Below are 15,651 nucleotides of genomic sequence, written 5' to 3'. Positions count from 1 at the left end.
AAAGATACATCCATTGTAATGTAACCCACTCAGCTATTGAATACACTGTGAATGTGTCAGTCAAAGAGAAGCTATTGTCTCCAGTTTCATTGACTGGTTCACTCTGAATGAAACAAAGATAAATAAATCTTGCTCTGTTCTGAAGAAAATTTTGCCATTACAATCAAATGCTTAAACTCATGAAACAACTCTGAATGTATTTATCTTCTGACAAGCAACTATACCGACCTTGACCATAGAGTTTAAGGTGTCAACTTTTGGTCTTCTGAATGAACAGAGACGTAAAGAAAAATATCATCATAGCAGCATCAACATTTTATTAATTTAAGCCAAAACTTTAATGCAGAATTTATTTATCAACAGCCTTTATGGTATTTTGACTCGCACGGATGAGGATAGCATAAAGTCTATCACCCGAATGATACTTTAGGACTTGTGTGGATGTCAGAGTTGTGCCATACAGCTGGTCTGAACAAAACTTCACGTAACTTTACTTTAGTTCACTACAGTATTGACTTTCGCAATCAGACCAGCTTAGAGAGATTGCATAGAGTCAGCTGTTAACAAGATTAAGAAACAACAGTTAGCCAGTTTTTCCTTAACCTGCCTTCCAGAAGTGAAATACTTGGAAATCAGGTATGCTTTTCTTGCTCTTTGAATGCTTCCGAACCGATAAAAAGCCCCCCTTTTTTTTAGTAAATACATCCACAAATATAAGTTTCTCTCCTGCATTTTGTTTCAAGTTCTGCAAAAATATTCCCACAGTACTAAAAGTCATTCATTGGAATCAAATGTCATTATATGTAAAGGAAGTGAAACAGCTAGACAGCCTTTGCAGAAGCAACAATCTGGTGCTCAACATGAACAAAAAAAGGAGATCATTATCGACTTCCAGAGGTTACGACCTGAGCTCACAACCTGCAGCCTCAGCAACCGTGAATTAGACAGAGTTGATAACACTCAATTCCAAAAACTGCAAGTCTCTGATGACCCCACCTGGTTGAAGAACACCACTGGGATTATGAAGCATTCAGCAGAGACTAAGCTCTTAAAGAAAACTGAAATAAACATTACTTCCTGACAGCATCATGAAAACCTTCTACAGAGCTGTGATTGGGTGTTTTGATGTACTGCATTTCAGTGTTATCCTCCAGCTGCAATATGGTGGACAAGTGGGCCCAACAGAGAATAGTGAGGGAAGCTGAATATCTGTAGACTTTGTCCAGGATGAACTGAGGCCTCTGCCAACTAACAGACAAAAGATACTGCAACACCAAAAGCAGTACCAGACTGCTTCGTTTTTGGTTTTTTTATCATACATTGTTGTTATTATGTATGCAATTAAGAAAGTATTTCATATGTGTAGAATTATCATCCATCCAGCTATGTTCAATGCTCATTTGTGGGGGAACTGGTGCCCATCACTAGCTGGTCAAGTCACCAGTCCATCACAGAAACACAGAGGACACAATTCAGCGTATTGAATTGACCGAACAGTCATGTTTTTGGACTGTGGGAGGAAGTGAGAGTACCCAGAGAGAAACCACCCATGCACAGGGAGAACACACAAACTCTATACAGAAAAATCCCAGGCCGGGATTCAAATCCAGGACTGTCTTGCTGCAAGGACACAGTGCTACCATCTGCTCCACTGTGCAGCACTGCATCGGATAAATGATTTTAAAATATTTTTTTTCTCACCCGAGTTTTACAACTGCTCAATCAGACTGAAACTAAAAGGTTTAGATATTTGATATGAGCCCTATTCTGGGCGACCTGGCAATCTCGCTTGACCAGGTCAGTAACTTACAGGTTTTTAAAGCAAACCATACAGAAGAGTGAAAATTTAAACTTGTGAGAGCCGATTAAAAGCAAAAACAATGTTCACAATTTAAAAGTTCTGTTTTTAAATTAGGCTTATCCCCCAGAGGAGAACATCTGGAGTCACTGCAGTCTGTTAAGCACAAGAACCTGAGGCTCATCACAAATGGATAATAATGGGTTAGAAAAACGCAGCCTGGTCCAATAAGTTGTAATTTCAGCTGCAACATTCATATACCACGATAAGAATTAGGTATAAACAACATAAAAGCACAGGTCTATCTGGTGATGGGGGTATATTGGAGACAATGAGTGTTTGAGCACTGTTTAAATGCCACAGGCTACCTGAGTATTATTGTGGACCAAATCCATCCCTTTATGAACACAGTGTGCTGATGGCTGCCTGCAACAGGATAATGCACCGAGTCACAAGGCTCCTCCAGCTGCAATCCTCTCAAACTGACATCTTGAATGTGACGATGAGTTCACTGTACTCCAGTAGTCTCCATAGTCACCAGATCCCACTGGGATAACCACTGGGATGTGACGGAACGGGACGCACAGACAGCAAATCCGCAGATGTGTGATGGTGTCAATAAGGACAACAATTATTCTGACAGCTTGTTGAATTTATGCTCTCAAGAATTAGAACATGTCTCGAACCTGGACCTTAAGAAGTGACAGATTAGTGTATTTACTATCTTTAATGTAATTGTCTTTATCTTTATGTTCTTGTAAAGTAAAGACAGAAAGACAACAGAAAACGTCAATGAGTGTCTGGATTGTTTGGGGCTGTAATCTTGGTTCTGTGTATCTTCTTGTTTCCGTCTTGAGCTGCCACCACCATCACCATCTCACGGATCTGCTGCTGCTTCCCTCTCACACTTCCCCGTACAGTAACCACGGTGTTGTGGTCCGTGTGAGATCACATCTCACACCACACAGGGGGAAACTGAACAAAAACGGCTCCTCCCACTCCACCTTTTGCGCCCTCTTTCACCACCCTCACCTCCTTCACCTCCTCGACTGGTCCCCAGTAGCAGCAGGTGTTATTCCCGTACAACCTAAAGATTTAGGTGGTAATTAGCGTTACCTCTCAGCCCGGGGGAGTTATTTATGCTTCGTGGGGAGCAGCAGGGGACGAGAGTTGAGTGCGTTTCTGAGCAGTCGTGGAGAGAGGGGAATCACGCCTCAAAAACACGTGGGAGAGATTACTCAAATATTCCTCCTTTGTACCCTTCTTTACCCCTCTCGCTGCGGCACGGTTATCTCTCCTTACACGCATTAAGCTGAAGCAGATTCCGTTTGTATCTTTTTTTTCCTTTTTTTTTTTTTGCAGGATGCTGCAGAGCGCGGAAGATAATAACCTATTTAGACCGGAGGTTTTCTTTGCAGCTTTGACCTTGTGCTACGTTACCCTTAATGTCCACAACATTTAGTACAAATCCAGCCGGTGCACACTTGCGAAATTCGTGCACTACTAAAGTGGATGTGTCCACAACAGGTTCACAATTGATCGGTTTAGTAAAGAAGCAGAAAACAGGATCGGGCGTACAGATATGCATCCTCCTAGGAGGCAATTAACTGCACCGATATTACATAATGACAGCCCACACTTTTCAGCAACATCCCCTGTCCGCGCAGAAAGGACGAGGCTTCCCAGTACGAGCCACATTAAAGGGGAGGATGAGTGACAGAACATTCCCACCTTTTTTTTTGGTGTCACCTCCAGCAGAGGAGGCGCGTTAAGCAATGAAACACCTTGAAACTGTCAGGACGCTCTCCCAGAAGAGTGGCAGTTCTTGACAGGATCTCCTTACCTTTGCTGTTGTCCTCTTCCCTGTTCAGATACATGGCTGTGTGACTTCACTCCCGGCCGAACACAATGTCGTTTTGTCTCAGTTGTCTGTTAGTATTACTCCTGTTTCTTTCTTTCTTTTTGATTGCGTGTGCCGTGAACTCCGCCGATGTGATTTGTAGTAGTAGGTGTTTATTGTTTTGCTGCTGCTCGGCTGCCTCTCCTCTCCTCCTAGTGGATAGGTAGGCTAACCAGTCCGAGACTCTCACTATACTCCCTCCCTCTCTCCTCCTCTCTCGCTGCCTCCTTCTCTCTCCGTACTGTGACTTAGAGGACAAAATGGGGAGAGTGACTTTTGCAGCTGCGTAAAGTCTCTAGTGCTTCCTTTCTCTGCTGCCTCTGAATATTATTGTTGGGTTTTTATTTTGTGCGTTATGTTAAATACAACCTGGAGTGGCAGCTTGTTGATTTGGTTCAAGCTTAATTTGAAATATCTTGATTTGTGTTAGAAAGCATCCTTTGAAGGAGTAAAATTATAAAAACCGGTGGCGTTTCTTGACATTGAGGATATGGACGACCACCCAGGGCAGCATAGCCAAGGGGGGCGGCAGGAGTGGTTAAAAAAAAAGCTATGTCCAGTTGCACCTGTATAAGTTCTCCATTGGTTATTTGGAAGCCATGGTCTCATGACCTGTTCAGCTTTAGGTATATGTGTTTCACCAGTTTTGCCCTCCTGTCATTCCACGATCCTGCTGCTGGAATAACAAGCAGTGGAAAATGTCTAGTGAACTTTTGAGAACTTTCCAGAGACTTCACATAAATGTATTAAGCTTTCCAGGAGGTGGGGGGTTGGGGAAATATTCCAAAGTGGAAACTCTTAATGACTATAGGAGGAATTTACTGGAATTAATTGAAAATTAAAGTGGTTTACAGAAACTGCATCATATTTAGCTTAACATTTATAACTAATTTTCTTTCATTAATTCTAACAACTTTTTGTTAATTCAACTATTAAATTATTTATTTTTTGTTATCAGCTGTCCCTACATTTGTCAGTTGTAAACTAGCACCCCTGATATTTTGAAGTCGTTTTACAACATTTTTAGGAGTATATTAAAGTTTTATTTAAGGTCCAAATCAAAACAAAACCTTAGTCAGTTCATTACTGGTCTTTTTTTTTATACACTCCTAAAATATTAAAATCTAATGAATTGCTAATAAAGCTAATTTCTGTTATTACTAAAACTATGCTATCGCAACATGTTTCAATACTCACCATTTTATTTAATTACTAGGTCAACTTGGCCTTTCAGCACCATGGACAGCAGCACCTCAGAGTTCAGATTAAAGTAGGCTGGATGTCTGCTGATGAAAATGTGTGTGTGTGCATGGTTGTTTGTTCTGTGTCCTATTTACCTTTCTGACAATCGTTTTTCTGTTTTCTTACACCCAGGATACGTTTGCAATGTGTGTTTATTTGTTTTCTGCTCTTTACCCGTAGCTCTCTGCAGGGGCTCAAACTCCAAATAATAATCTTGCATTTTCAACGTAAATCAAAAGGGAAATAACAACTGGAAGATTATATTACTAAAGACACTGGTGGCTACAAGGTAGAACAGTTATGTTGCCAACCAGCAAGAAGAGCCAGGATTTTTATTACACCACATGTGCGCGTTTTCCCCATCTAATATACAATAAAATCCTGTATATCAGGAGCTCTGAGTTTAAGCATGGATTGTTATTAGTCCCATTTGTCTCTGTGGTGTAGACTGGTGACCTCTCCACCACTGACCACATGAGGAAGTCGACAGCCCCTGGGTAACGAAAGAGGATGGATAGATAAAGAAACTGGTAGGTGGGGGCATGTAATGTAAATATTAAATGTTTGAACAATAACGTGTTTGTGTTGTAAAACTCAAAATGTTTTAACATGTTTTTAAAAAAAAACTGCAGACTGAATACAAATTTTAAAACAAATAAATACATTACATTAGTGGCTCAGTAAAAATGTAAGTGGTGATCAAGTAAAACATCCATGTGAAAACATGGATGGAGTTTACACTATGGTATCATTTGGTTATTGTTGCAACAGCAAAAACTGAGTCATTTTAATGGTTCAGTTAGAGAACCCCTCGGGAGGTCTTGTGTTTTTGTTTCATGTTGAGACCTATTATGCACTTCCACCTTCTTTTTGTCTGCAGCCCTGCAAAAAAGAGACCAAAAAAAAATTTTTTTTCAGAAATAAGCATCTCTATATGATCAACAACAATCTAATTCCACTGTCTGTAACATTCCAATACATGCACATATCATTCTACTTAAGAACTTAAAAGAATATTTTGAATCTGGTTTGTGAGGAACAGTCTTTAAGATTTAAAAGCTGCCAGTGCATGCGAACATGGTCAATAAACAGACAGTTGGGAACAACAAAGCTGCAGACCGACAGAGGGTGATAACAGCTCCTCACTGACCAGGATGACCGTCTACTCACTCTGATGTTACCCAGCAACCACAGGTTGACCTACAAAGTCACAAAAATGGCAGTTGAGGTGAAGCGCAGAATGAGAAAACAGACACCTCAAGTTATGTAAAGCTAGAAAACCAAATCTCTTTGTCAATTGTCGCAAGATTAGTTTCTGTTGTACATCTAGAGTAATGGTAGTTACACTTCCTGACCACTGGGGGAGCCCTAGGAAAGGACACACAGAAACGAGTTCGAATAGGAAGTAGTTCATGTTGTTACCTGATGTTAGAAGCAACAATAAAGAGCACGGCCTTTCAACGGGATAGCTTCTCCTGTCTTCCCTCATATCATGACATGGTGTCAGAATTAAGGACTTAAACGCCTACAGAGAGAGCACAATGGCAAAGTTTGGACCTCCGGAGCCGTTTGACTTTACGCAGCCTGCGGAGTGGCTGACATGGCGGCAGAGATTCTCCCGCTTCAGAGTTGCGTCGAAACTCGACAGGGAGAGCAGCGAGGTGCAGGTAAATTCGCTCCTGTACTCCATGGGGAGGGATGCCGAACCTATTTACGGCTCTTTCGTGTTTCCTGCTGCAACGGAGGATATGCCACATCCAGAGTATGAGTTCGCCCTAGTGATGCAGAAGTTTGACGAACACTTTGTTCCGAAAAGAAACGTCATCCATGACCGCGCCTGTTTTCACAAACGGAGCCAGAGAGCCGGTGAGACAGTTGAAGCTTTCGTGCGGAGCTTATATGAGCTCGCGCAGCACTGCGAGTTCGGCGTGGGGAAAGACGAGCAGATTCGGGACCGGATCGTTATTGGAATAATAGATAAAGAGGTTTCTCAAAGACTTCAACTAGAAGCGGACCTGACTCTGGAGAGAGCCATCCAGCTAGCACGTCAGAGTGAACAAGTGAAACAGCAAAGTGCGGAGCGCCTGGAAACTACAGTGAATGAGGTGAGACAGAAACAGTTTAGCAGCACAAGGAGGAGCTTCGTGAAACCACGGCAGAAACAAGCACAGACGTATGGCGAGAAAAGACAGAACTGTCAGAGATGCGATAGGATGCACGACAGAAAAGAAAACTGTCCCGCCCGAAATAAAAAATGCAGAAAGTGTAACAAAATGGGACATTTTGAGGCTGTGTGTAAAACTAAAATGCTAAAACAAGTCAGAGCTGAAACTGCTACATGTTCAGATGAAGATTCATTCTTTATTGGTGAACTGTTCCTTAGGGCAGCAGCAAAGTCAAATGTCATTGAGGAGTCAGACTCAGACATCGACTGGGACATAGAGCTGCTGGTGAATGGTAGCCCAGTGAATTTTAAAATCGACACTGGTGCTGATACCACAGTCATGACAGACGCAACTTTCAATAATCTGCAGAAAAAACCAAAACTGCATAAATCCAGATCAACAGTGTACAGTCCAGGTGGAAAAGTCAGATGCGTGGGCACGTTCCTCACTACCACCACACACAACGGTCAGAAATACCAGTACTGGATTACGGTTATTAAAGGACAGTTTGTCAGTAACCTATTAGGCAGAGCAGTGGCAAAGGAAATGGGACTGGTCAAACGAGTCAATGCCATCAGTGGGGACTATTTGTTATCCAGTGACGTGTTTGGGGAAATAGGAATGCTGAACTGTGCGGCAGTTCAAATTGAGCTGGCGGAAGAGGCAATTCCATACAGCGTCAGTACGCCACGCCGAGTCCCTTTTCCCCTCCTTCCAAAGGTGGAGAAAGAACTAAAGCGGATGCTAAATCTTGGGATCATTGAGGAGGTCACCGAACCAACAGATTGGTGTGCCCCAATGGTGCCTGTTCCAAAACGCAACAAGGACGAAGTTAGGGTGTGTGTAGATTTAAAACGATTGAACAAGGGCGTTAAGCGGGAACGCTACATTTTACCTACATTAGATGACATAACACCTAAACTGGCGGGAGCCAAGATTTTCTCCACTCTGGATGCCTCTAGTGGGTTTTGGCAAATTCCATTGGACCCCAGCTGCCAAAGACTGACCACATTCATTACCCCAATGGGCCGGTTTTGCTTCAAACGCTTACCATTCGGGATTACATCTGCTCCTGAGATTTTCCAGCGACTGATGAGTAATCTACTTAAAAACCTGGAAGGGACTGTTGTCGTGATGGACGATATTCTGGTTTATGGATCTACCAAAGAGCAACATGACCGCCGACTCGATGCAGTTTTGCGGACGATCAAGGCGTCCGGTCTTAAGTTGAACAGGGCCAAGTGTCACTTTGGGAAAACTGAACTGCAGTTCTTCGGACACATCATTAGTGCTGACGGTGTAAAGCCTGATGAGAGCAAAGTGGATGCTATTGCTAGAATGCCTTGTCCTTCAAATGTGGAGCAGCTGAGACAGGTGCTTGGGCTGGTGAACTATGTGGGGAAATTCCTACCAGGTCTGTCTACAGTGCTGTACCCACTGACTAATCTGCTCAAGAAAGAGACTGCATGGGTTTGGGATGAACCCCAGGAGCGAGCATTCAACAAGGCCAAAGCAATGCTCATAGCTGCGCCAGCCCTTTGCTACTACGACGCCAACAAACTGACAGTGGTTAGCGCCGATGCCAGCAGTTATGGCCTTGGTGCTGCTCTGTTACAAGACCATGAGGGGGAGTTGCGTCCTGTTGCCTTTTGCTCGCGCACACTTACGGATACAGAGAAGAGGTATTCACAAATTGAAAAAGAGTGTCTGGCGTCAGTCTGGGCCTGTGAACGTTTTGCTCGCTACATACAAGGGATGGGCCACGTCCGGTTACAAACTGATCATAAGCCACTGGTACCACTGATCAACTCTTATGATCTTGACAAAACACCACTAAGATGCCAGAGACTACTTATGCGTCTTATGAGGTTCAATGTCACTGCTGAACATGTTCCCGGTAAACAGCTCGTAGTCACTGACACACTCTCCAGACATCCGTTGGAAGACAGTTCTACTCCAGAAACTGAAACACAAGTAAAGGCATACGTCAACACTATGGTGGCTAGCAAGCCAATCAGGTCACCAAAGCTGGAGGAATTCCGCCAGACTACACGAACTGATGCTGAACTTCAAAAAGTAATCATGTTTATCAGAAAAGGGTGGCCTCGCTATATGGCAGAGAGCTCACTACTGCACAGATACTATGCAGTCAGAAGTCACCTATCAGAGTTAGATAGGCTGGTCCTTTATCACGACCGCATTGTAGTTCCAACAGCACTCCGAGCTGGTGTTTTAGACCAACTACATGAAGGCCACCAGGGCCTCACCAAGTGTCGTGAGCGTGCGAAGTTGACAGTGTGGTGGCCGAAGATTGGTGCACAGATTACAAGCAAGGTGAAGTTCTGCGATTTTTGCAGAGAGCACAAACCTACACAGAGACATGAACCACTGATGACAACTTCCCTGCCCAGTGGTCCATGGCAGAGAATTGGAGTCGACCTGTTTGTGCTTGAGGGTAAGACGTATCTTGTTGCTGTTGATTATTTTTCCAGGGACATTGAAATCGCTTCCCTCACCACCGCTTCCAGCACTCAAGTTATCAACAAGCTCAAACACATGTTTGTGAGATGGGGCATCCCGCTAGAACTTGTCAGCGACAATGGGACACAGTTTACGTCGACAGAGTTCCAAGACTTCAAGCAGAGGTATGGGTTCACTCACATAACCTCAAGCCCCCATTACCCGCAATCTAACGGAGCTGCAGAAAGGGCTGTTCAGACTGCTAAGCACGTGCTTAAACAACCTGACCCCTGCTTAGCCCTTATGAGTTACCTCTCCACACCGGTAGCGGCAACAGGTTACAGTCCAGCGCAACTTATGACTGGCCGACAGATCCGCACCACTGTTCCTGTCCTGGAAAAAACATTGATGCCAAGCGCAGTCAACCCAGACCTAGTTTACTTAAAGGATGCCAAGGCTAAAGATTCTTACAGATCCTTCTACAACCGCAGATATTCAGCTCGCCCTCTTCCCGACCTTCTCCCTGGTCAAAATGTGAGAGTGAAACTTGATGGGGAAAAAGGGTGGACAACGCCTGCCAAAGTCATCAGCAAGTCCAAAGAGCCAAGATCCTATCTTGTAGAAATGGCCAACGGGAGCGTGACCCGTCGCAACAGACGTCACCTTCAGGAGGTTCCTGCGACCGATATTCCTGTAGCACAGCATTTGGCTGAGTCTGCAGTGCCACAACAGAACTGCAGATCCCCAACTACAGAGGTGGCCATTTCATCTGAACCGCCATCAAATCAGCCAGTAGCGAGCCCTCCTTCAGAATCGTCCTTCCCACCATCTACTCCTGTGAGGACAACTTCCAGGGGACGCGAAATAAAGCTGCCTCTGAGATTCAGAGACTAGAAGGTTTAAAAGGGCATAATAATCCCTATCAGGGCTGAGGGCAGTCTACCCCTGTGATGTCCTGTATTGTTTTGTATGGAATTTGTTAAGGCTGTTATTGAAAAAAAAAGTTCTGAAAACAAGAAGCCTTTGTTGAAAGAAATGTGACAGTTAAAGATTGAGTTAATTGGAGTAATTAATTGTATTAGAGAATGTACCATTTACTATCCTTTAAGACATTGAAATAACTTGCAGATTTTGCAATCTTGCAATCTTTAACTTTAAAAGAAGGGAGATGTCGCAAGATTAGTTTCTGTTGTACATCTAGAGTAACGGTAGTTACACTTCCTGACCACTGGGGGAGCCCTAGGAAAGGACACACAGAAACGAGTTCGAATAGGAAGTAGTTCATGTTGTTACCTGATGTTAGAAGCAACAATAAAGAGCACGGCCTTTCAACGGGATAGCTTCTCCTGTCTTCCCTCATATCATGACATCAATGCAACATGAAGAAGAGCCAGAATGAGGACCACTAGGACTGATGGTACCACAGCCGATCCTTTGTCTGGCTTCTTCTATTTTAGTTGTTTCATTATACAGCCCTTGGGTCAGCTTTAATTGCTGTTTTTAAATGTGATTTATACTGGCAGTTATAGTATGGTGTGGCCATCTGCTCTAAGGTGGATTGGTTGTTCCAATGCCCACTCCAACCAAAAGAACTGAACTCCTTTTGAAAACTTGGATTAGGAGGAAGATGGATGGTCATAAGTCATAAAACATTGCTGAGCTGTTTGAACTTTTGTGCCAGAAGGGCTATAATGTCATCCAACTACAGACTGGTGGAGAGCCACTTTGATAATTAATAATAGTTATATATAATTTACCTATAGTCTACTGTAAGGAAACATCTACCAGCAGGAGGTTGATTAGAGTTTGTTTGGTTTTGACAGGGATCTAACTACATCATATTTCAGAAGATTATATGGGACCAGACACTACAATGAAAATGTAACAAAATGTTTTCAGAGAATATGTAATGAGTTAAAAGTATTATGTAATTTTTATTAATATTGTGCACAATAATTAATAAACGTATTAAAGCAACTAGAAGAGTAAATTGATATTCAGTGTTTTAAGTGTGTAGGTATGAAATAGCAGTAGGAGTGAGAGAAATAGCAACATGTAGGTACAAAATGTTAAAATGAGCAAAACATCTGGTGCTTGCCACCATGCAAGAAATATGCTATTAAAAATCCCGGTTATTCCACCAAATATAAATTTTTAATTATTAGAATTAAAATATTTAATAAGATAGTTTAAAAAATCTATATGAACTAGATTTGTCTGTCTGAAAACTCAATATCTTTTTCTTGTCATTTGTCTTAGTTTCTGGAAAAAGAAGTTTACTTAAACACATATCTACAAATAGCTAAATCAGAGAAACAACTCATTTTCTTGCGATCTCTTATTTTCTATTATCTTCTGTATATATTCACACCTATTGTGTTCCTGCATGCACAAGACTGTCCTGCATGCAGAAACACAGGTCCATGGAGGTGAACAGATCCTGATCTTACTTCCTTACTTCCTTTCTGGGAACTCCCAGAAAGGAAGTAAGTTTGCCAACCATCACTTTTTGGTGCAAAGGGAAATAGTTGCTTATCACCTCCACCAAGAATAAGCTACAGGAATGAGATGCAGATTATTTAAGCCCTCAGTATCCAGGCGGTCTTACATCACACTCAGGCAGACTTCTGGAAGTGGAGGAGGACTGATTTGCCCCTGACCTTGACACAGTCCCAGAAAAAGCCAGTTATAGGAAGCAATTTAAAACAATTTCTTTAATTATTTTTTTCCTTCATGTTCTCTGAGCAAATTACCAATTTGTAATGGAACTTCTTGGTGGAGAGAGCGAGAGACAGACATGGAGCATTAGAGAATAAATGGGATGAGGCATGACAGTTATTAAAAACCTCAGCAAAAAGGATGTCTCACTACTTTTGCCACTTGTTAAAACAGATGCTGTGTAATAAATCTATAATATTAAACTCAGTTGAGATCCCAAACGACTTCTGACACTTTGACTCATAAATCTGCACATTTTTCCCTCTGAAGCTCACGAAACAGAGGCCAGATATTCCATTCAATAATGTGGCTCATGTGATATCGCAGATTAGAAACTCAATAGGATATGAGTAAATCAGCGCTGTTGATGGAAATGCTTTGAACAGTTTCCCTGCATTTTATCAATAGAGCCGAAAAAGTCATTTACCCTGAGCATCCTGTAGTGATTTTCATTTGATCATACTCTGCCGTGCACCGAGCTCTCCGTGCTATTTGCACTCCGCTGAGCATCTTTCCCCGCTGGTCGGGCAGAATTCTCAGCAGACTAATTTGACCGCACTCGGTTCCCAGATCCTCCCCTCCCGCCCAGCCCCTTGCTGCCAGCAACGTTGTGCCTGTCACTGATGCATCTGTCTCCACTGGTATCTATAAATACCACCTTCAAAAATCTTATTCCCATTGATTTAGTGACCTATATACACATCAGCACCAGCCCCTTACTTCCTCCGGTCCCTCTGCTGTTTCTCCACCTCTTGTTTCCTGCTTCTCCTCCATCACTCAGCTCAACTTAACTGCCTCTCCCTTCCTCCTCCACTTGCCACTGAGAGCAAGAAAGGGCTAATAATAGTTCACGGTGGAAGCTTAAGTCATGACACATGAAAAGGATTTTGAGTGTGCACAGGAACAGTGGCTTGCTGCTCATTTCCAGATTTCAAAGTCTCGTTGAGCCTTCCTCTAATCTCTCTCTCTGATGAGTGAGTGTGTGTGAGCGAGTAAACACTGGAGTAGATGGTCTGACGAAAGGTGTCTCTCAATATGAAATCTGACTCTAAAAGAAATGAGGAAGACATAAGCACACAGGGAGACTGCAGAGTGTGTTATGGCGTGTGCGTGCGTACAGGGTTACATGAAAGTACTATGATGTAATAATGCTGCAGGGATGTGCAAAATAGCACTCTACAAGCTAACACCATGAAGCAATGCTGGATAAATGAATAAATAAATCAGGATTAAAAATGAATGAGCACCCCCTCTTATGAGATCTGTTAAGTCAAAAACCAAACATGAGGTGGAAAGCAATTTTTTGTGCATATTTTAAGTTTTTAGACAGGCTTAATTAATCAAGCGAAAGCACAAGGAGCTCAGGTAGGAAGGGTAATTGTGTTTAAGCCTCCGGTGTGTAGACGTTTGCATATTTTAGGGGAAAAAAATAAGAGAAAGCAGCTAGAAGGTGTGATTTACAGGTCACACCACCTAAAAATGAACAGACACCTGTAGTGCCTGATGGTGACGCTCACGCTTTTCCCAGAAACTCCACCGCAGTCCCACAGTGACATCTGGTGGCTACGAGGCAGCCACTGCAGGTGCCCTCGAGGAGTCACACAGTTGTCCTTGGTCTGTTCAAAACCATTCCCCTTCCTGTTTCCACAGCACTATTACAGACAAAGACACTCTGTCAGTTCTTTTGTATTCTGTCAAATAATTGCTGGACCTTGAAAGCAGATACAGTGATGAGTGGAAGGCTCTCAACCTTCAGGACAGACAACTACGACAGGCAATTTAAGGACAGTCAGTTTATTGAACAGTAAATTGTGACACAGAACACAATTTTTTTTTTTTCTTTTCCATTGCGTTGCAGACAAATGTTAACAAACAACTGTGCCTTTCACCACACTACCTCACAAACGGCCTCTGTGATAGAGAGGCTTAGCAGATCGAAGGCGGGGGTCCTCGTTTTTTAAAGTGCTTTATTGCACGGTTCCTCTTGGAGGAAGAGAACAAGGGCTGCGAGGTGAGCCCAGAGTCCGAACGGCCTCTGAGCTTCCTGGTTGCAATAATAATACTCTGTATGTGTGTGTGTGTGTGTGTGATGCTGTGATTACTTGGTTGTATTCAGTGCCTCCTCTCTTAACACGCTAGTGTGTGTGGCTACTTATTGCATAACAGTAAGCTGGCTCATGAATTTTTCAGTGAAAGTGTAAAGCACAAATCTTCAGATTAAAATGTTATAAACTCTTCACAATAATTATAATACATCTCATAATATCTAAGTTACATTCTTATATCTGATTCATATAGAATATGTAGGCGATATACATCTTGTGGCTTACTGCTTATATCTAACATAGTGGACACTACCATGTGGGTCTCAGCCCTCTAGGTTTACAGACATAGATAAATATACAGTGCTGGTCAGATGTTTGCATACACTCTGAATAATTTGGGTACGCTTTCTGATTAATTGAAGCTAATCTTTACACATGGAGGAATAATTATACAGCTTTAAATTATTTTTAAAACAGACATAGGGTTCCAGGTTTGAATTTATCATGGATTTTTTTTCTAGCCCACACACGGTCAAAAAATGTACATCCGAGTCCCATTTTCTTCTTTACTAGTTGCACCTTGACAGCATGGCTGTTATAGCGTCTGACATGATTCTGGCTAGATTTTTGACCACAATTCTTGGTAGATGGTCAAATCAACATCAATAAATGTTTATTTAATTTCAACATTAGCATTGCGAACAAAATTTATAGTCAAGGATTTCTAAAAATTTAACATCAACCTGCTGTATCTCTTAAAAAAATCTGTTCTAATGTGTCTGTTAAGACAGTCAACAACACTTAGATTTCAACCACACATCTGATTAGAGATAAAGGTGCGTAGTTTGCAAGTAGTTCACCTTCTTTCTTGATCATTTTTAACCAATTTTCCAGCATTTAAGGGTGACAACCTACTGCAGGTCAGGTGGTTAAAATTTAAACACATTTTGGTGTTTCAACAAGACAAAGATCCCAAAACAATCCGAATTTACCATTATTTATAAAAAGAAAATATTCAATGAATTGGAACGTACCGTTCTGAGATCTAGTTATAAGAACCTATAAAAGCATATTAAACACACTTTTCATTAAGCCCACATTTTTGTTTCAGAAATGTTTTTTACTGGTCCGATGTAATGTTCTAATCTTGCAAGAATCCTTTCGGTATCCAGGCAAAACATCAACTCAAATAATTACATGTAACGATTTGATGAGTGCATGCAAAGTTCTGACTAGCACTGCAGATAAATATGTTTCTTTTATATAGAAATTTATAGCAACAGATTCAAAGAAATAAATCAGTTTGACACATGTTCTCCAAAT

At 42.1% G+C, this 15,651-nt stretch overlaps 1 protein-coding gene across 1 annotated transcript in view; it reads right to left on the bottom strand.

Moving 5' to 3' along the window:
* The window catches only part of LOC114150465 (synaptotagmin-7-like), a 65,257-nt gene extending 61,358 nt beyond the window's left edge, over window positions 1–3,899 (bottom strand). Inside the window, exon 1 of the mRNA XM_028026867.1 lies at window positions 3,642–3,899. Within this exon, the coding sequence (XP_027882668.1) occupies window positions 3,642–3,675 (34 nt within the window). The 5' untranslated portion in view covers window positions 3,676–3,899. The remainder of the gene's footprint in view (window positions 1–3,641) is intronic.
* Window positions 3,900–15,651: the final 11,752 nt, after the last annotated feature.

This window comes from Xiphophorus couchianus, chromosome 2, assembly GCF_001444195.1.
Source record: "Xiphophorus couchianus chromosome 2, X_couchianus-1.0, whole genome shotgun sequence".
Lineage (NCBI taxonomy): Eukaryota > Metazoa > Chordata > Actinopteri > Cyprinodontiformes > Poeciliidae > Xiphophorus > Xiphophorus couchianus.
Note: the sequence above shows the minus strand (reverse complement) of the source record. Positions and strands in the feature narration are given on the sequence as shown.